This window comes from Garra rufa, chromosome 24 (assembly GCF_049309525.1).
Source record: "Garra rufa chromosome 24, GarRuf1.0, whole genome shotgun sequence".
Classification (NCBI taxonomy): domain Eukaryota; kingdom Metazoa; phylum Chordata; class Actinopteri; order Cypriniformes; family Cyprinidae; genus Garra; species Garra rufa.
This window is the reverse complement of record NC_133384.1, coordinates 30,872,886-30,894,479: the sequence shown is the minus strand read 5'-3', so window position 1 is coordinate 30,894,479 and position 21,594 is coordinate 30,872,886. Positions and strand designations below refer to the sequence as shown.

Genomic DNA, 21,594 nt, shown 5'->3' with positions numbered 1-21,594 from the left:
ATCTTATTAAAATGTTTGAGCATAACCTAATTAATATTCATAAGCGAAGTCTTTGTTGTGCTATGATATCAAAACAGCACGTATCATTCACACAGTGATGCCTGAATCTTGCATGCACTCACTTCTCTCTCTCTCTACCCTGCAGCATTATGGGTATTCCTGGCAGAGTGTGATCATGACTCAAAAGCCAGGAAGTTTGAGGAAGCACCCGGGGTGTTTGGGTAACAGTCACTTGGTTTTAACCCGGTGGCTGTGCTGGCTGTGCTGGCTGTGCTGGCTGTGTCGTCGGTGTGTTGGACTATCACACGAGGTGTAGGAGTGTCTCTCCTGTCTGCTCTGCGTGTGATTGAGGGGCTTTTCAGGCTGATTGCTGCCTCAGTGCTCTAGCGTTGCACGGCAGGGTCTCGGCAGAGCCACACACACGTTCAGTGAGTTGGAAATCACACAGGATGTCAATTGGAGGGGATTCTGAGACTCTTAATGAGCTCACGGTGCGTGGAGGTTTTTAAACTTAAATCCTTGTCTTTTTTGGTTCATGAGCTGCCTGCGCTCAGATCCAGACGTGCTGTTACTCTACTGTACCGTAAAGGGCTCCTGCAGTATGTGGTTTATATAGTAACACACACACACACCCCTATCTTTTTTGAGGGGGCAGCAGTCGCAGTTCCGGCTCACTTGGTGCCCTTGGCGAGATAAGGGGGGGGGGATTACTTTTTAGGAGTGCTTTTCTGGCAGAGAGTGTTTTTCGGGCAGAATTCAAAGGAGCTTGTGTTCAAATCCAGACCAAATATATTAAAAGATGCTTTATTTTCATATATACAAACAAATTATAAATAAATAAATAACAGTTATATGTTTGTTTTAAATTAGCCAATAAATAATATTTATAATAATAATAATAATAATAATAATAATAATAATAATAGTAGTAGTAATGTTGTTGATGTTGTTTTCAATTTAATTCCATAAAACAAAATTATCATTTGTTGCTTTTATTTTAATTTTTGTTTTCCATAAAACAAAAATTTATTAAAAAATGATTTTTTTATTGATTTTTATATACCAGGAACCACCTGCGCTGACTCCAAGAAATATTGATTTAATTTTTCATTAATTCATTTATTTTTATTTATTTAAAGAAAATGAATATTATTATTATTATTATTATTATTATTATTATTATTATTATTATTATTATTTCTGTTGTTGTTTTTGCTTGTTTTTAAATGTGATCCATAAATCAAAATTTAATTGAAAAATAATTTTTTATTGATTTTTAAAAAAAACAACAACAACCATGAAGCATGCGCTGACTCCAAGAAATTATTATTATAATTCTTCTTCTTCTTCTTCTTCTTCTTATTATTATTATTATTGTTATTATTATTATTATTATTATTATTATTTAATTTAAAAAGACCATTTACAAAGATTTGTTATTATTAGAAATTTTATTTATTTACTTATTATTATTATTATTATTACTACAAATAATAATATTATATATTCATGTAATTTTACATATTGTAAATATGTAAACCACTAATTACTTACGCCATCTGCAAAGACTTGGTATTTATTATTAAAATGAGTGTTTATTTATTTATGTATTATTTTTTTTTTTATAAATGATCATTGTTATTATTATTAATAATAATAATATAATGTAATTTTACATATTGTAAATAAATAAAATAATTACTTAAAATATTTCAAACACTTTTATTTTAAATTGGAATATATTATTATTATTATTATTATTATTATTCATTCAACCTCACACTATCTGCAGTTTATTCTCTAAAATGTAATGTATTTAATAATTATTATAATAATTATAATAATGTCATTTTACAGATTGTAAATAAATAATTGCACTAATTACTTAAAATATTGTTATTTTTAATTTGTAGTATTATTTTAGTATATTTTTTTTAAAAATTGCATCTGCAAAGACTTATTTATTATTAAATATGTTATTGTTTATTTAGTTATTTATTAGAACATGATCATCGTGAATTTTTTACTGTATAAAAAAGAGCATCTTGACAAAATGTTGTAATGTATTTTTCAGCATGTGCTGCATGAAGCTTAAAACATTCAAGAGTCTTTCAATAAATAACACAACAAGTAAATGTATTTAACTTACACCTGAAACCAACAGCACCTTGATGGCACAATCCATTTCCATGCACTAAATATGTTAAATTTACAGAGCCACAGCACTGCATCACATCAGCGCAGATGGTGACCGGCTCCACCGGATTGCGTGTGGTTAGTGAATAAGGTGGTAAATAAGAGGCTTAGTGAATTCACCCTTTAGCCTGTATTCGTTTGGTGCAGATGTGTGATCAGATCCACCATGAAACGAGAATAACGTGCGGACAATTGAGAATCCCGCAAGCAGCTGCCGTAAAACACGGGCCAGCGAGAGATCAGCTGACAGATGCTGGACGATCTTCTACAAACGCGGCGCACAAGAGATTTATCTGATAAGAGGGGCAATTTAACACATCTTTGCTGATTTGCGAATGTTCTCGCCTCCCTGTCCAGTATCATCAATACGGGTGCCAGTGCAGAGCCTCTAAATAACAGGCTGCTGATTTGCTGACCGGAGGAGGAGGGAGAGAGAGAGGAGGCCTCTGTCCTTCTGTAAGATGGAGGTGGTGTAAAAGCGCTAACCTCACGGCACTGTAATTGGGCCTGGACATCAGTCACGGGAATGTTCTTAAGGGGACAGGTGCTACAGAGGTGGTATATTTGCTATTGTTTATTACAGCGCTTGTTCTCTGTCAAACTGCTTTTTCGGATTCGGCCGCAGTTTATCGTCCGTGAAACCCCCAAGAGCTACGTACCCAAAGGGGAATGGTACTGCTCAAGGGTTTCACAGCGCAGGAGACCTCGAGAAATAGTGCAGGCCCAAATTAAAACCCTGTCATCGTTTCTTTGCCCTCTTGTCCTTCCGAACCTGTATGACTATGTCCTTCGTGGAGCGGCAGAGTAAATATATAGCTTAATTCTCCACACAATGAAAAAATAAATAAATGGGAACTCGTCAAGCTTCAGAAAAAGCACCATGAAAGTGCCATAAAAGTGTCCCAACTGAGTTGTGCGCTATATTCCAAGTTTTCCGAAGCTGTGCAATAGCTTTAAATAAGGAAAAGCTGAACTTTTTAATTGTTATTATTTTTAATCATTCCATCATCTTTTGCTCATCAAATCTCATTTTTTGGGATTTTTTTGTTCCATGATTCTATAAAAACCAAGAAGTAATTTTATATTGTAAAGACATCCAACCATAAACCACCTGCACTAACTCCAAGATTTATTATTTTTTTTAAAGAATAAAAAGTGTGTTGTTATTATTATTATTATTATTATTATTATTATTATTATTATTAATATTATTATTATTATTGCTGTTGTTTTACATTTTATTCCATAAAACTTTTTATATTTTACTAATTGTATTTTAAAATGATTATTTATGGATTTTATAAAAATCATGTTTGTTTATTTACTTATTAATTTATAAACAATTTTTTTGTTATTAATAATATTGCTATTTTAACTGTTGTAAAATAAATACAACTAATAATAATAACTCAAATATTTAAGAACAAAGACGTATTTATTTATTCATTTTTAAATTGTTAATAATGTTATAAAAAGTTATTTATTTTTTTAAAATGTGCATTATTTTTTTTTATTGCTGTTGTTGTTGTTGTTGTTTTTGTTTTAAATTTGATACCATACAACTAAATTTTATTTAAATAATTATTTATTGATTTTATAAAAATACTATGTATTTATTTATTTATTTATTTATTTGTAAACTACTATTATTGTTATTAATAATGTTGTTATTTAAATACTGTAAATAAATCTAATAACATCTTAAAATATTTAAAACATTGTTATTTTAAATTTAAAAAATACAAAAAAGATATTTTAACACCAACAAAAACAAAAACCTCATCATCTGCAAAGACTTATTTATTATAAAAAAGTTAATAATGTTATAAAAATGTAGTAAAAGTCAAATGTGCATTATTATTATTATTATTATTGCTGTTGTTGTTTAAAATTTGATTAAAAAACTACATTTTATTTAAAAATATATTGTTTATTGATTTAATAAAAATCTATTTATTTATTTATAAAATTATTATTGTAATACTATTACTTTTAAATATTGTAAATAAACAAATCTAATTACACCTTAATAATATTTAAAACAGTTTTTTTCATTGAAATACAAAAACAGTAATTTACCAAAAAACAAAAACAAAAACAAAACTCACACCATCTGCAATGACTAGTCGTTTATTATTAAATATAATTGTAATATAATAAAAAGTTATAACAATAATAAGTATTATTGTTATTATTAATTGGAATCAAAAAATAACTTAATAAACTATTATTGTTATCATCATCATCAAATGATGAGCAGCAAATCAGTATGTTAGAATGATTTCTAAAGGATCATGTGACACTGAAGACTGGAGTAGTGATGCAGAAAATTCAGCTTTGCGTCACAGGAATGAATTACAATTTAAAATATATTTTAACCAAAAAAAAGTTATTTGAAATTGTAATAATATTTGACAAAATGTTGAAACATTGTTGAGATCTGCTATGAAAATCACATGTGAGATACCCAAGGTATTTTTCTCTGAATACATTTTAGAAATGAGATGTAATTGGTGTTTTGGTGAGCAAAACCCACATGGGATCACAATTCATGACCTCAAGGTTAAGATCTATGGTTGAGACTCTAAAGTTGAGTTTTGCTGTCCACTTAAACTCATTTCTGTTTGGGAGAAACAAGAATAATTGTATTTTTTCTTTCTGTGGGCAGAAGTGAAAATGACGAAGTAGGAGAAAAAGATTCATGTACTGTACAGGCAGTGTAAGTTTTTTCACCGAAATGATCCCTGTCCAGTATAAAAGAGTTCTTTTTGCTGTTTTTATGGCATGATCTTGTGGCCACGTTGTGGCTTGGGAAATTACAAGAGGGCATATTTCACTATTCCAATTTCTGTTTTCATGAATGACTGCACACACGAGAGCGCGAGTGTGTCTGCGAGCGTGTCGGCGCGTGTTTGAATGTGTGAGCCTTCAGCCAGCAGCATTCCCAGAATGCAGGTAACCTTGGCAACTAATCCTATTTACAGAGTATTGGATCCATTATTCAAGCATTTGGTCCCCAAGATAAATAAATCTAATCTTCATTTCTCAGTGACATTAGAGAGCTTTAAATTCTAACAGGCATTTGAAGACATCGACACAAAATACTAGTGTCGTCGGCTGATCAGATACAACCTTGATGTGACACGATTTTTGTTGAGTTCTTTGAGTTTTCCTGTTTCACACCGAACTTGAAAGCAGAGCAACAGCGTGTGTTGCGCTTAATTTCTGGGTTACTACTTCAGTATTTCCTTTAATAACGGTTATGCATAAAAAAATTGTTATCAGGAATGTGCTATTTAGCATTTTGATGAACCTGATTGTCTTAAAATCTAAGAACAGCTACTCAGACCACAATCTATAGCTAGGGTACAACTAGGGGTGGGCAATTTACCAGTGGACGAATAACTGGTAGAAATTTGTATCTTCTTGTACTATCTTTTGTTACAGTACATGATGTTTCTGTGCCACGTGGTCACGAAAATGTACCGTTTGCAGGGTTTTTAAACATTGCTGTTTAAAAACAATTGATTGTAGCTGTTAAATCGCAATCAGCAGCGAAAGAGAATTCATTTTGCTGTACGCAAAGATGAAGATGCATGTTAAGATGGTGTTCATAGAGCATGGGAGTATTTGATGGAATTGTTTTTGCCACTTTATAGACCTTGAATGGTTACATACACACAGTTGTATGTGTCAAAATGCCTGTGTTTGCAAATATCCTCAAAAACACAGTAATTTAGGACTAAAGTAAAAGCAAACAGCTGAGAAAGAAAACATGTGTAACAGTATATAGGATTCAGGTAGCTCTTAAAGTGATAGCAGTCTAACTTGCTGACTGTTTACTTGTCTTCAGTGATTTTAATTTGTTCTTAACCAAGTACAGTATTAGTTTTTTGTGATATTGACACAAGTGACAAGAATTCAGAACATTTTTAGGGCTGGCAAGAGGCTTGGTTGACCAAAATTTTATTAGTCGCTTAGTCGCAGTAAAAAAATTCCACAGGAAGTGGTGAAGTCACGCAGTCCGTGATGGTCAGATCTCTAACGGCTGGTCTATGTGGTAATATAGTACATTCGTGTCTTGAATGGTTAAATACACACAGTTTTATGTGTCAAAATGCCTGTGTTTACAAATATCCTCAAAAACACAGTAATTTAGGTCTTAAGCGAAAGCAAACAGCTGAGAAAGAAAACATGTGTAACAGTATATAGGATTCAGGTAGCTCTTAAAGTGATAGCAGTCTAATATTCCTGCTGTCTGTCATTCCTATTACTCAAACAACAAAAAGGAGAAAATATTCACTGCTTCTGACTAAATCACTTTTGTAACTTTAATAAGAAGAAATGTATATTGAATTTACAATGTTTTTATACATTTCATTACTTTTTGCAATGTATGTAGACTTTCTTATTTAATTGTTCTACTGTAGTTTTTAGTTTGTAGTTCATTGCTTGTGATTAGTTTCTTATTCTTATTTAGTAACTGACTGTTTACTTGTCTTTTTTAACCTAGTATTACTTTTTTGTGATACTGACACTGGTGTCAAAAATAATGACATTTCTAGGGCTGCTCACAAATTGTTGACTAACTGTTAGTCAACAAAAAGAGGCTTGGTCGACCAAAATTGTATTAGTGACTTAGTCGCCGGAAAATGCAAGCAGTCTGTGACGGACAAATCGTTAACTGCTGGTCTATGTGCTAATATAGTACATCGAATCTGTAAAGACTCTACGTTTATTTACGTGCACTCACAATAACAACGAAATGTTGCGCCTTTGTAAAATATTGGGAGCAAACAGGATCACAGTCTCTGTGAATTTGAACGTTAAACTCTGTGTACAGAGTGCAAGTGTATATCATGCAATTCTGAGAAAAAAGTCTGAATTGTGAATTTATATCATGAAATTCTGACAATAAGGTCAGAACAATCAAGTTGTAAACTTGCAATTGTGAGAAAGTTGCGAGTTTATATCATTCAATTCTGAGAAATATGTGAACTGTGAATTTATATCATGAAATTCTGAGAATAAAGTAAGAAATTTGAGATATAAATCACAATTGCGAGAAAAAGTTGCAGATTTTTATTATCGATTCTGAGAAAAAAGTCTGAATTGCAAATTTGTATCATGAAATTCTGAGAATAAAGTCAGAATTCAAGATGTAAACTCACAATTGCAAGAAAAAGTTGTGGGTTTATATCATGCAATTCTGAGAAAAGTCTAAATTGCAAATTTATATCATACAATTCTGAGAATAAAGTCAGAAATTTGAGATGTAAACTTGCAATTGTGAGAAAGTTGTGAGTTTATATCATGCAATTCTGAAAAAAAATCTAAATTGCAAATGTATATCATGAAATTCTGAGAATAAAGTCAGAAATTCGAGATGTAAACTTGTAATTGTGAGAAAAAAATTCAGAATTGTGAGATAAAAGTTGCAATTAACATTTTGTTTTTTAGTGGAGGAAATATGCTTCAATGAGTATCTACTGTTTACTGCAAAAGATTGCGATGATAAATAGCTTTATAGTGCAAAAATAGATCATTTGCAGCAGTGAAGCCTTTTTTACTTGCATAAACACTTTTTCATGTTCATTTTTATCTGTTTTTACCAACAATAAATCAGATTTTAGAAAGATATGGTTGCGGAACCCACCAATAACAATATGGCATCTATAAATAGGATTACTAGTGACCAACAGTACATTAAGTGTGAACAACCCATCATCAATGAAACTCAACGCTCGTGCTGCTCAATAAACACCAAGTATATATTTGGGCGACTTAACGTGTCGTATTCGGTCAGACACACTGTCTCGCTAGTGTCTCCGTGGAGCTGCGTGTTCATTCTTGCTGTCTTGTGAGAGTAGGTCGTTGACAGCGTGAGAGACAGAACATAATGCATCTCTGTCTCAGACAATAGCAGTCACTGTCTCTGAATGTGTGTGTGAGTGTGTGTGCGGGAAGGGGAGTTGGATGACACCCAATGGGAGGATCTCGCTGCTGTTCTCTGATGTGAAGACTGACTGACTGTGTGTTCTCTGAGTAATACGGAGACTGCATAAACCTGAGGCCTTCATTTACTCTCTCTCAGCCGCGCCGCTTGCTTTCTCGCCTTCACACCAGCGTGCTCGCCGAGATTGCTCATATTCTCGCACGTTTATAGACACAAACACAAATAAACACATGCACCTCTCACGTACACACACCAGCGCTCACTCATATTCTCACATATTGAGTGTGCTGGGCGGCCTGGATGTGGAAATCGCCTGTGCTGTCACCGACACTATCTTTTCAAAGAATCAGTAGGAACAAGTCTGTAGGCTATATACCATAAAACAGCAGTGTAATTATTGTTATCGCTCCAATAGCTGTTCTTTTATCATGATAAGGAAACAATACAGCATCTTATCCTGAAATCTTTATGATGGTAAAATGTGAAGGTTGAGTCAGGGACGTAGAACACCCTGCAAGTGCTTTAAAAGAGTTTGTTGGAAGTTTGTTCCACTTTTCGGTGGATAAATGTAATATTTGACATGAATAGTTCACCTAAAAATGAAAATATTCTGAAAATGTACTCACCCTCAGGCTATCTAAGATGAGTTTGTTTCTTCATGGGAACAGATTTGGAGAAATTTAGCATCTCTTGTTCACAAATGGATCATTTGCAGTGAATGGGTGCAATCAGATTAGGAATCTAAACAGCTGATAAAAATATATCAATAATCCACACCACTCCAGTCCATCATTTAGTGTTTTGTAAAGCAAAATGCTGTGTGTTTCAAAGAAACAAAGCCATCATTAAGACGTTTTGAACTTTAAACCATCACTTCTGGTCCAAATACAAGTCTTTAATCCAAAATAACGCTCCCACCAGTGAAAAAGCCCATCTCCTGTTGTCCTCTCACATCAAAATCCACCAACATATTTGTTTTTGACTGTTTTTTGCTCATACATGATGCTTGATCTGTGTGTATTTCTCTCCTAATTTCCACTGGAGAAAGCAATTTTATGGATTGAGTACTTTTGAACAGTTTAGGAATGTTTATTGCATCTTTGCACCAGATCATAAAACCTTTTTGTCATCTACTGTAGATCTCCATTTTCCATCATACAGTACATGATCTCCAAACATCATAAATAAATAAAGCAAAAAGTTGTGTGTTTCTAAGAAACAAATCCATCATTAAGACATTTTTAACTTTAAACCATCACTTCTGGTCAAAATAAGAGTCTTAAATCCATAATAACGCTTCCTCCAGTGAAAAAGCCCATCTCCGGTTGTCCTCTCACATCAAAATCCACCAACGTATTTGTTTTTGACTATTTTTGTTCATAAATGATGCTTGATCTGTGTATATTTCTCTTCTAATTCAGATGAGATGACTTTTCCACTGGAGAAAGCAATTTCATGGATAGAGTACTTTTGAAAACTTTAGGAATCTTCTGTTCATTATACTTTTCTGTCATCTAGATACATTATTTCCATTTTCCATCATGCATGAGCTCTAAACAAAATCATTGAGCCAAGTGATAGATCCTCAACATCCTTTGTTGTTCTTGAACTTTTCTAAAAATAAACCAAAAGTTTGGAGTCTGAGTGTAACAGAGTTTACAACAACTGTTAAATGTTGAGCGGTACTTGATTTTGCACTATAATCTGGATGTGATTGGAACATGAAAGTGGTTTCTAGTGTATATCAGAGGTAGTTCAAGAGAAGTTGCTGAAAAATAAGAGCTGACAATGTCATTTTAAGAACACAGACTACAAAGTCTTTGCAATAATGTGCACTGATGAATCTTTCACAATAAGACCAGAAAGGTTTATTATGTATTATTAAATAGGATGGATTTTGATTTCATGTTTACCCAAATCATAGGGAAATGTCAAGAGTGTTTTTCAAGCCCTTAAAATTAATCACATACCAGTGCATTGTTTGAAAGAAATGTGGTTCCTGAACCAAAAGATATCATTTACAAAGATGCTCAAAGTAGAATTCAGGTCAAAAGTTTACATGCACCTTGTAGAATCTGCAGAATGTTAATTATTTTACCAAAATAAGAGGGGTCATACAAAATGCATGTTATGTTTTTATTTAGTACTGACCTAAATAAGATATTTCACATAGAAGACATTTACACACATAATACACAAGAGAAAATAATAGCTGGATTTGTAAAAATTACCCTGTTTAAAAGTTTACATACACTTGATTCTGAATATGTATGTGTTGTCACTTGAATGATTCACCGCTATTTTTTTTTTTTGGTTAAGTGATAGTTGATACTTCCCCTAGTCCCTTGTTTGTCCTGAACAGTTAAACTGCCAGCTGTTCTTCAGAAAATCTTTCAGATATTTTGTGCATTTGAACCCTTTCCAACAATGACTGTATGATTTTGAGATCCATCTTTTCACACTGAGGACAACTGAGGGACTCATATACAACTTTTACAGAAGGGTCAAACACTTACTAATGCTCTAGTAGGAAAAACGATGCATTAAGATCCGGGGGTGAAAACTTTTGAACAGAATGAAGATGTGTACATTTTTCTTATTTTACCTAAGTATCATATTGTTTTCATTTAGTACTGCCCTTCAGATGCTACAGAAGGTACTTACATGTTTCCCAGAAGACAAAATAAGTTAAATTTAGCAAATTCAAAAGTTTTCACCCCCAGCTTAATGCATTGTGTTTTTCTTCTGAAGCATCAGTGAGCGTTTGAACCTTCTGTAATAGTTGCATAAGAGTCTCTCAGTTGTCCTCAGTGTGAAAAGATGGATCTCAAAATCATACAGTCATTGTTGGAAATGGTTCAAATACACAAAAATCTGAAGGACTTTTCTGAAGAACAGCTGGCAGTTTAACTGTTCAGGACAATGAAGGGACTCATGAACAACTATCACTAAACAAAAAAACAGCTGTGGATCATTCCGGTAACAATGCAGTATTAGTAACAGGGTCATTTCTATAAATTCAGTTATTATTTTGATAAAATAATTAACATTTTGTAAACTTTTGACCTCAACTGGAGATTAATCTATTTTATGAAACATTTCAAACTTTCCACAATGAAACAGCCTTCAAATGCCACACACACACAAACACAAACATTCGCTGTATCAGGTGTAGTTGATGTCGTTCCCATCATGTCTCTGCTTTACAGGAGAAGAATGACCGGGAAGAGTCAGACCAGCAATGTCACGAACAAGAACGACCCACGCTCCCTCAACTCACGGGTCTTTATCGGCAACCTCAACACGGCCATCGTGAAGAAAACCGACATCGAGGTCATCTTCGCCAAGTACGGCAAGATCGTGGGCTGTTCGGTGCACAAGGGTTACGCTTTCGTCCAGTACATGAGTGAAAGGAACGCACGGGCGGCCGTGGCAGGCGAGAACGCCAGGATCATCGCAGGACAGCCGCTGGGTGAGTTCCTTTCTGCTTTACTAAAGCTGTGCTCAACAAAACCGCTGTTTTTGCTCGGCTCTGCCGGACTGACAGACGTTCACAGGGGCCCACGTTGCCTGAGGCGGATTCCAGAGCGCGTTTGATTTCGCTTTGTGATTCTTGGACATGCAAAGTGTTTTTTAGTGTTTTGACAGTCGGTGGGAGAGACGAGCGTTGTGCTACATGTCATTGTGGTGGCGTAAAAATGACATTGCCTTTATTTGGGGCTTTACTGTAAAGATACTTGAGAACATGGCAGTGGAACAAGAGATTTATAGATGAAGTGTGAAATTTTTTTGATGCTAAAATATGTATTCACTGCAAGCTTAATGTGCAGAGACAGCTAGAAGTAAACCATTTGTAGTTTGATTTCCCTGGAAACACTGTGGCCTTGTGCTGTTTTAATAGGCCTACCGAAAAATCATATTTGGTTGGTTGGCTGGTTGGTTGTTTTTGTGTTTGTTTGTTTGTTTGTTGTGAAAGACTGAAATAAGTAAATACATTTATTTGATCTTTGGAAATGCATTTATTTATAAGAAATGGCAGTGGAACAAGAAGTTTAAAGACAAAGTGTGTACATTTTTATTTAATGTTAAAATACCTTTTCTCTACAAGCTTAATGTGTTTGGTTGGTTGTTTGTTTGTTTGCTCTATTTATTTATTTATTTTTGAAAAACTGAAGTGAATAAATGAATGAATTTGATCTTACAGTTTTAAAAACACCACTATTTTTATGTATTTATTTATTTGTTTGGTTATTTATTTTTTCCATTGTGAAAAACTGAAATGAGTGAGTGAGTGAGTGAGTGAGTGAGTGAGTGAGTGAGTGAGTGAGTGAAATGAATGAAATGAATTACTAAATAGATCTTGCTGTTTTAAAAACACCACATTTATTTATTGATTGATTTATTTATTGTGAATGAATAAGTAAAAAATTAATGTGGTTTTTTTATTGTTTATTTTTTTATTGTAAAAGACTGAAGTAAGTAAATTAATGAATGAATAAATTAATTTATTTATGAATTACTAAATTAGATCTGGCAGTTTTAAAAACACCTTATTTATTTATATATTTATTCATTGCGAAAGTCTGAGGTGAATGAATGAATTAATGAATTAGTTTAGTTGTTTGGGTTTTTTCATTGTATAAAATTGAAATGAATGAAATGAATAAATGAATGAATGAATGATTTTATTTAATTAGTTTTTAAAACATTAATTAATTTTAATTTATGTTTTAAAAACACCACATTTTTTATTGTGAATGAGTGAGTAAATAAATAAAAGTAATGTGATCTTGCTGTTTTACAAATGCCTTATTATTTATTTACTGTTAAGACTAAAGTGAATGAATGAATGAATGAATGAATGAATGAATGAATGAATGAATGAATTTAATCTACAGTTTTAAAACACCATTTTGATGTATTTGTTTATTTATTTATTTGGTTGTTTATTTAATTTTTTTCTATTGTGAAAAACAGAAATGAATGAATGAATCAATGAATGAATAAATCAATCAATTAATTTATTAATTACTAAATTAGATCTTGCCGTTTTAAAAACACAACATTTATTTATTTATTGTGAAAGATTGAAGTGAATGAATGAATTTGATCTCAGTTTTTTTTAAACAAACATTTGTTTATTTGTTTGGGTATTTCCATTTTCATTGAAAAAACTGAAATGAATGAATGTTTTAAAAATGCCTCATTGATTTATTTATTTATTGTGTAAGACTGAAGTGAATGAATGAATGAATTTGATCTTACAGTTTTAAAAACACCACTATTTTATGTATTTGTTCATTTGTTTGGTTATCAATTATACAAATTAAATTAATAAATAAATAAATTACGGAATTAGATTTAATTTAATTTAATTTATTTGTTTATTTATTTGTTTGTTTTTATTTATTTATTGTGAATGAATGAGTAAATAAATAAAAATAATGTGATCTTGCTGTTTTAAAAACACCTCATTTATTTGTTTATTTATTGTGAAAAACTGAAGTGAATAAATGAATGAATGAATAAATGAATGAATGAATGAATGAAATTGATTTTAAAGATTTAAAAACACCACCGTTTTCATGTATTTGTTTCCATTGTGAAAAACTTGAATTAATGAATACGTAAATAAATAAAAATAATGTGATCTTGCTGTGATAAAAATACCTAAATAAATAAATGAATAAATGTGATCTTGCTGTGTTAAAATAAATGTTTTAATTTTTCAATTGTAAAAGACTGGAATGAATGAATAATAAAATATACAAAGTAGATAGGAGATGCTTGCATGATTACAATTAGCAAGAAACCACCAGATTGGCTCAACCAATGGTGTGAGTGTTGGGGGCGGTGCTGTCTGTTTTCCAAACCAATGGCAAACAGGGAGAGAAACAAAATCATTATTTGTGCCTTTGTGTTCATTGGCACAGGCATTACACACTTCACTTTTCACTTTTCATCATTTTGTTTCCATTTGTTTCTGAGTTTGATTTCTGAGCTCGTTTGAGCAGCATGTCTAACTTCGATCTATTACAGCGTGTGCAGCATTGTGTGTTTAATCAATAGCCAGTGGACGTTCATTGTCAAATGACTATAAAATTCTGCTATAACACTCACATATTTGTAACCTCCTGGGAGCAGCGCTATTAAAACAGGCGGCCTGACACATTACTTAAACTTCTCTCCATCCTCATTATACCATTGACCTGCTTTACATGGTATTTTTGCATGTGGAAAACATTTTATACATAATGCAAAATATAGCCAGGGGACCCTCATTAGAAATGGCCACAGAGGACCCGCTAAGATAAAATTTAGCTGGAGGTCAGGCTGTAAACATATGCAACTGCTCCACAACTGGGGATTTCTGCTAAATGAGGCTGTTTTTATTAGATGCTAAAGTCAACATGAAATCAAATGTTTAATTTTTTAAACACGGAATTTCAGACTTGGCTGACATCAGTCGATCATTTTCCCATTCCCTTCCTCCAACTATCAGTCTAAGACAGTGTCTATTTAAACTGAATTTAAAAAATAGTCTATGGTAGCCCGTAGAACCACTTGCAGGAAAGTTGTGAAATTTGGCACACAGATAGAGGGCAGTCTGAACTGTCGCCATAGCAAATTTGGTGTCTTTAAGTCAGTCCATCTAGTGCCACCAACTGTCCAAATTTGCACTCATGTTTATGCCAATGATTTTTGAACTGTAAGGCCTAGAAGGAAAATTCTTTGTTCCTCTGAATCTTTGGACCCCAATGTTTAAAATTTGGTCAAGTTTTGCTATTTTTAATAGTTCAAGAGTACTAGACAGTTTGTCTGATTTTTACCAAAATTGGCAAAATTGGATGATTTTCAGACCATGCTGGCAAAAGTTACATAATTACTAATAAAAAAAAGGGAATTAGTTGAATAACATGTGAACAAATTCAAAGAAAGGGCACCCCAAAATTGATGTTGGGCTATATCTCCGCAACGGTTTGGCGTATTGAGACCAAACTGGTGTGTGTTATAACAAACTGATGTGTGTTTTGGAGCAGGTCTTCTGGTCAGGAGATATGAATTTTTATTTTTTTTTTGCTTATAACTTGACTAAATTAAATCATGGCCAGTTTGAATTTAGGCATAACATGCTATATTTTAAGTGTGTCTTCGGCACCACACTCTGACAGTGCTCAAAAAGTGGGGCAGTGCCAAAAACTAAAAGTCAAAAGTTATGATGAAAATGTAAAAAAAATTATAATAAATTACATTTAATTAAATTGGCCTTCTATTCTTTGGGTCATGCAAAGAACATAGATACCAGTTTTGCCAATTTTGGTATTTTAATTTACGTTGAAAACTACTCCTAGACTATTCATCCAATTTTCACCAAATTTGACTCTGATCATCTTCAGACCATGCTGGCCAAAATGTATGGATTTTGTGTCGATATACAAAATGGATATCATTTAACACATGGAATAATCCCAAACTCTGTATGAGGCTGTATCTCTGCAAAGATTTGACATATTGACACCAAACTTTATATGTGCCATTGTCACCTCACACTGACCATGCCATATCAATTTGGTAACAGCGCCAGCTATTGGTTAAAACTGATAAACCTTTCATTAACCATTAATAATAAATTTTTAAAAAATGCTTAGAACTTTTCATTAGATTAGCCTATTGTAAACAAACTGGTCTCAAAATATTCTTTGGGTCATGCCGAGAAGATAGATACCAATTTTGCCATAGTCGGCCGAACTTCCCCTATTTTGAGATGTGACTTTTTCGAACTCCTCCTAGCCCATTGGTCCAATTTTCACCAAATTTAACTCATCTTTAGACCATCCTGGCATAAAGTTATAGATTTCATGTTGATAAATGAAGCTGTTTTTGTATAGCGCCACTACAAATTTAAGACATGATGCCAAAATGACTTGAGCCATCGCACCTCACAAAGAACGCACCACGTTTATTTGATAACAGAGCCAAAAATTATTGGTCAAAAATTATTAGTTATACTAGTAGTGGTTGTGTATATGATTTTTCAATCATTTTGACTATAATCATCTTAAAATGGTTTTAATTTTCTGTCTAATTTCTACAGTTGGTCTGATGCTCGATGCCATGCTTAGCTCCTAATTTTGTCACTGATGTGCTTAGCCCCCTAATTGCTGCTTGCAGCTTTTTTCTTAATTATTGTTACTGCCTTTAGATGTTATTTTGGAATAAATGTAAAATGCTTAAAACTAACTTGATAAGATTCATACTTGGCTTTAATAAATATAATATTGATTACATTGTTAATGTAAAAATATAAAAGTTTTTTTATATTTTTCTGATAGTGTATGTAATGTATGTAGTGTTTGTTTAATCATGAAAATGTGACTAGAATATGAATTAACATTTAATTTCTTTTTAAAAAATTACTAATACATTTTGAGATTGGTAAGATTTTTGAATGTTTTTGGAAGAAATCTTTTATGCTCACCAGGGCTGTGTCTATTTGATCAAAAATACAGTAAAATTGTTAAATATTTTTACTATATAAAACAGTGGTTTACTATTTAAATATGCTTTCAAACGTAATTTATTCCTGTGATACAAAGCTGAGTTTTCAGTCACACGATCCTTCAGAAATCATTGTAATATGCTAATGTGTTGCTCAAGAAACATTTCTGATTATTATCAATGTTGAAAACAGTTGTGCTGCTTAGTATATCTTGTGGAAACCATGAAACACTTTAAATGACATTTAACAATGATCCACCACACACTTTAGTTCTCATTGATTATCCATTATAGCAATTTTACTTCTGTAATGTCATCTCATGTTGAATTGAATTTGTTTTCTTGTAAAATGTGACACCTACAGTATTATTTCTTACACGTGGTCTGTATTTCATTCAAATACAGCTTACTGGAGTTCAACAGAATTAAATAGAAAGCAGAATTTATGCACTAGGCTTGTTGCCTGTTCTCCATAAAGTCTTATGCAAATGAGCATCAATGTGATCCGTTGACTACCAATAGGAGTGCAGACAGCGAAGCTCATGTGATTTGCCTCCTGATACAGTTGGATTTAATCTCTGCCAGTACAAACCCAGAGACTACAGTCTCGTTTCTATGCAAGGTGTCTCTTGTTTTGAAAGGCTTTTGCTGCGATTCTTCTTGGGTCTATCTCTGGGTTGTGTCAGCAGCACACAGAGGCTGATGTACGATCCCGGTCTCTTTCATAATCTCCTCGTAGTGCAGGCCCAGCGTGTGGAGTAATGTAGAAATGCTGATATACTCCTCTGGCCGAACAACGAAGGCGAATTCCTTCATTACCGCAGGTCTGCACCGCGGCCCCTACCCTCCAAACCCCCCCAACCTTACCTGGTAATTCCCTAATGGAAACTAGTCGAACGCTGCAGATAACATCACTCTGCTTGGCTGCGATAACACGCGACTCACTCTCCTTTTGGAGGCACAACTACATCAGAGAGAGAGAGCCTTGCAGGATGTTACATATTAATGTTAGCGAGCACTTTGCACTGATAAGCAGCACGGATATACACAGGTATAAACACACAGACATATTTCTGAACAGTGCACTGGGCTCCAACCATCTTTGTATTTAATATTTTACCATATAGGGCCTTAAAAGTTAAGATGCCAAAAAAAGTTTCCTAAAAACCTAAATCTAAAAGGATATTAAGATGCCTTTAATACTTCTTGGCTTATGGCCATGAAAACGTTGAAGAACAAACTCGAAAAGTGCCTTTTCCCATTTTTGAACTGTCACCGTTGGCATATAATTCAACAAAGACTGCCAAAGTTGTACTAATAGACCTACCAATCTCTGTGTAAAAATAAAACAATAATTCTGCCATCTTTCTTGTCATTTTTACCCCTGTAATTTTGCAATCTCAAGTGAAAATTGTCATTTTGAGCCCTCTCTACAAAATAGTGGATTACTCAGTAAATATGACATTCAATATTTTGGCTTTCTTCTGTATTTCTATTTGCCTTATATTTATATATATATATATATATATATATATATAAAAGATAAACTGTCTGAGAAAGGTTCTGAAATTTGGTTGATGATGGTTAACATGAAAAGGCACCACTGATCTATGTAGTTCTCTGTTATAGATCAGTGAAAGGCACATATATTAAGTAAAAAATAAAAATACATTTAAAAATAAATAAATACATTTAAACAAAATGAACTATTAAAATATTAAAAATATATGAAAGAATATGTAAATAAAATTTTTAAGTTTAAAAAAGAGTAAAAAAAAATGTATAAATAAGTACAATAAATAGTACATTTATTACAAATCAACTACATTTACTTTTCAAGTTATTTATGTCTTTATTTATTTTCCTTCTATTACATTAATTAATTAATTATACATTTAATTTTGCAGTTTTGCAATCTCAAGTGAAAACTGTCATTTTGAGCTCCCTCTACAAAATAGTGGATTACTCTTTGTAATATATATTATATAATATAATTTTCTATTTTGGTTTTCTTCACGCTTATCTTTCTTCAGTAAACATATTAACAAAAAAAAAAAAATAATAATAATAAAAAATATTTAGCTGAGAAATGTTCTGAAATTTGGTTGATTTGACATGGAAAGCCACATACATTAAGTAAAAAGTAAATAAAAGGGGGGAAAAACAAATAAATAAATCTGAAAAATAAATACATTTAAAAATATATATAATTCTGGAAATAAATACATTTATAAATAAATAAATGCATTACTTAATTAATTAAATATTAAAAATAAATGAAAGAATATGTAAATAAAAGTTTTAAAAAAGAATGAATGTTTTAAATTAAATACAGAAAACAGTACATAAAGGAAAACTGTAATAAAAATTAATTCAGAATTACATTTTATTATGCATGTATTACTTTTATTTTATACAATTATTTATGTATTTTATTTATTTATTTTCTTCAAAAAACAAATTAATTTTTTTTAATTAGCCGACAAAGTTTCTGAAATCTGGTTGTTCTGACATGGAAAGGCACAAATAATAAGTAAAAAAATTAAATAAATAAAAATAAATAAATAAATCTGAAAATAAATACATAAAAAATAATATATATATATATATATATATATATATATATATATATATATATATATATATATGTATGTATTTTAAATAAATAACTACATAAAAGTTAAAAAAAATTAAAGATTAATGTAAAAAATGAATACAGAAAATAATACAAAGAAAAAATAAATAAATAAATAAATAAATTTCAGATTAAATTTTATTACAAATGAACTACACTTATTTTAGTCATTTATTTATTTTCCTAATATTTGTATACTCATTTATTTACCTATATATACTTTATATATATATATATAATTTTTTACCCTCAGGTTTGGTCCTCCATACTCCATAGGCTGCATAAATGAATGAATGAATGAATGAATAAATGTATGGATTTTTAATAAAAATCTAGCCAGGAGTTTAGCTGATATCTGATTTACTAGTATGTACTGATATTAGTATGTAATTTAGTTCAAAACTGTACTATTAAATTGTACACAATATGATTATATATATATATAATATGTACATATGTATACATATGTATACATATAATATTTACTTTTTTCAATGTTTTAGTATATTAAATAATTTGTACAACTACAAATTAAGTGGTATCATTGTATTTATTCATTCATTCATTTATCTAACTATTTTTTTATTTAATTTTGAAATTTCCTAAATTGCTGGCTAAGCTTATGGATGGATGGATGGATGGATAGATGGAAGGATGGATGAATTAATTAATAATTTAAAGTTTTTATTTCTTTAAATTTAGTCAGCATTTTAGTGATATCAGTCTTATTCTTTTAAGTAGATATGAGACATACTTGCATGATGGCTGTCAAGTGAAACAACTTATTTGAAAAGGACTGGTTCAGCAGGACATATGTGTGTGTGGGTGTATGAAGGAACCCGGATGGGAAAATGACGGACAGATAGACATACAGACACAGCACTGAAAGAAACAGAAAATATTAGCTGCTGGCGTTGTGGCGTTCGTGTAGGTGAAACTCCATCTGTGCGTTACCGGCCCCAGCACTGAGAGGAATCTAAAATATTTTCATCATTTTAAAGGTCAGATAAAGGTCAGTATTGCTGAAAGCTATTTCTGCCATTATTATCAGATGATGTGCAAATCTCAACTCGGAGGGGAAAATAAATTCCTGATTGCCAATTAAATCCACACTCGCTCTCATCTTACTGAACTGACATCTTTTATTAGCGAGGCTGAGACCCGCACTGACTTTCATTGAGGCGTCTGGGTGTGAGCCAGAGCTTTCCAACAATTTCCACAAAGCAATTGCTGTTTCTTGCTGTCAATGAATTGATCACGGTAATGTCACATTAGCAGCAAGGTGTGGATTAATCAGTAAGCCTGACTCGTGTGAGCAATATCGGGTTTGTTGTAGTCTCAGAGGTGGAGTACAATAGGATACAGACCTACCTTAAATGGAAAAAAGTGATCAACTTTTATCAAAAAAAAAAAAAACTATATATATATATATATATATGAATACATATATATAAATATTTAATTGTAAATATTATAAAAATATTTTTCTTTTAAATATTTTTTGTGGTGTGTGTGTGTGTGTGTGTATATATATATATATATATATATATATATAAATATTTAATTTTAAATATTATAAACATATTTTTCTTTTAAATATTTTTTGTGGTGTGTGTATATATATATATATATATATATATATATATATATATATATGTTTTTTTTTGTTTTGTTTTTTTGGAGGCAAGTTATTGAATTTTATTTATTTTTTCCTCTAACATATATTAAACAGGGGAAAAAAATATTGTAAAATACATAAATAATAATATATAATTATTAAATATATATATATATATATATATATATATATATATATATATGTATATATATATATATATATATATATACACACATATTTTTTATTATTTAATATAATTACTGTTACCATCATCACAACATATTATTGTCATCACCATCTTTAGTATTGTTTGTTATTATTATTATTACTGTTATTATTGATATTACTGTTACTTTCATCACAAAATATCATCGTTATCATCACTATCTTTAGTATTATTATTGTTGTTGTTACTTCCTATTATTTCTATTTATGGTTATTTCTATTATTTCTAAACATGCCAATACTACTTATAGCATTACTATTATTCAGATTGTCATTTTTGCTAATTTTCATTCATTATCATTGCTGTTTTTGTTGTTGGTATTTTTTTGTTGTTGTTGTTGTTGTTGTTTTTTTGTCGTTTACCATGTTGTATGTTTTTGCACTCCAAAAAAAAAAAAAAAATATATAATATATATATATATATATATATATATATATATATATTTATATATATAATATATATAT

General features: G+C 31.3%; 1 protein-coding gene across 1 annotated transcript in view; it reads left to right on the top strand.

Moving 5' to 3' along the window:
* The first annotated feature begins 11,344 nt into the window (after window positions 1–11,344).
* LOC141300277 (RNA-binding Raly-like protein) overlaps window positions 11,345–21,594 on the top strand; it is an 88,325-nt gene continuing 78,075 nt past the window's right edge. Inside the window, exon 1 of the mRNA XM_073830597.1 lies at window positions 11,345–11,624. Coding sequence (XP_073686698.1) covers window positions 11,345–11,624 — 280 coding nt within the window. The remainder of the gene's footprint in view (window positions 11,625–21,594) is intronic.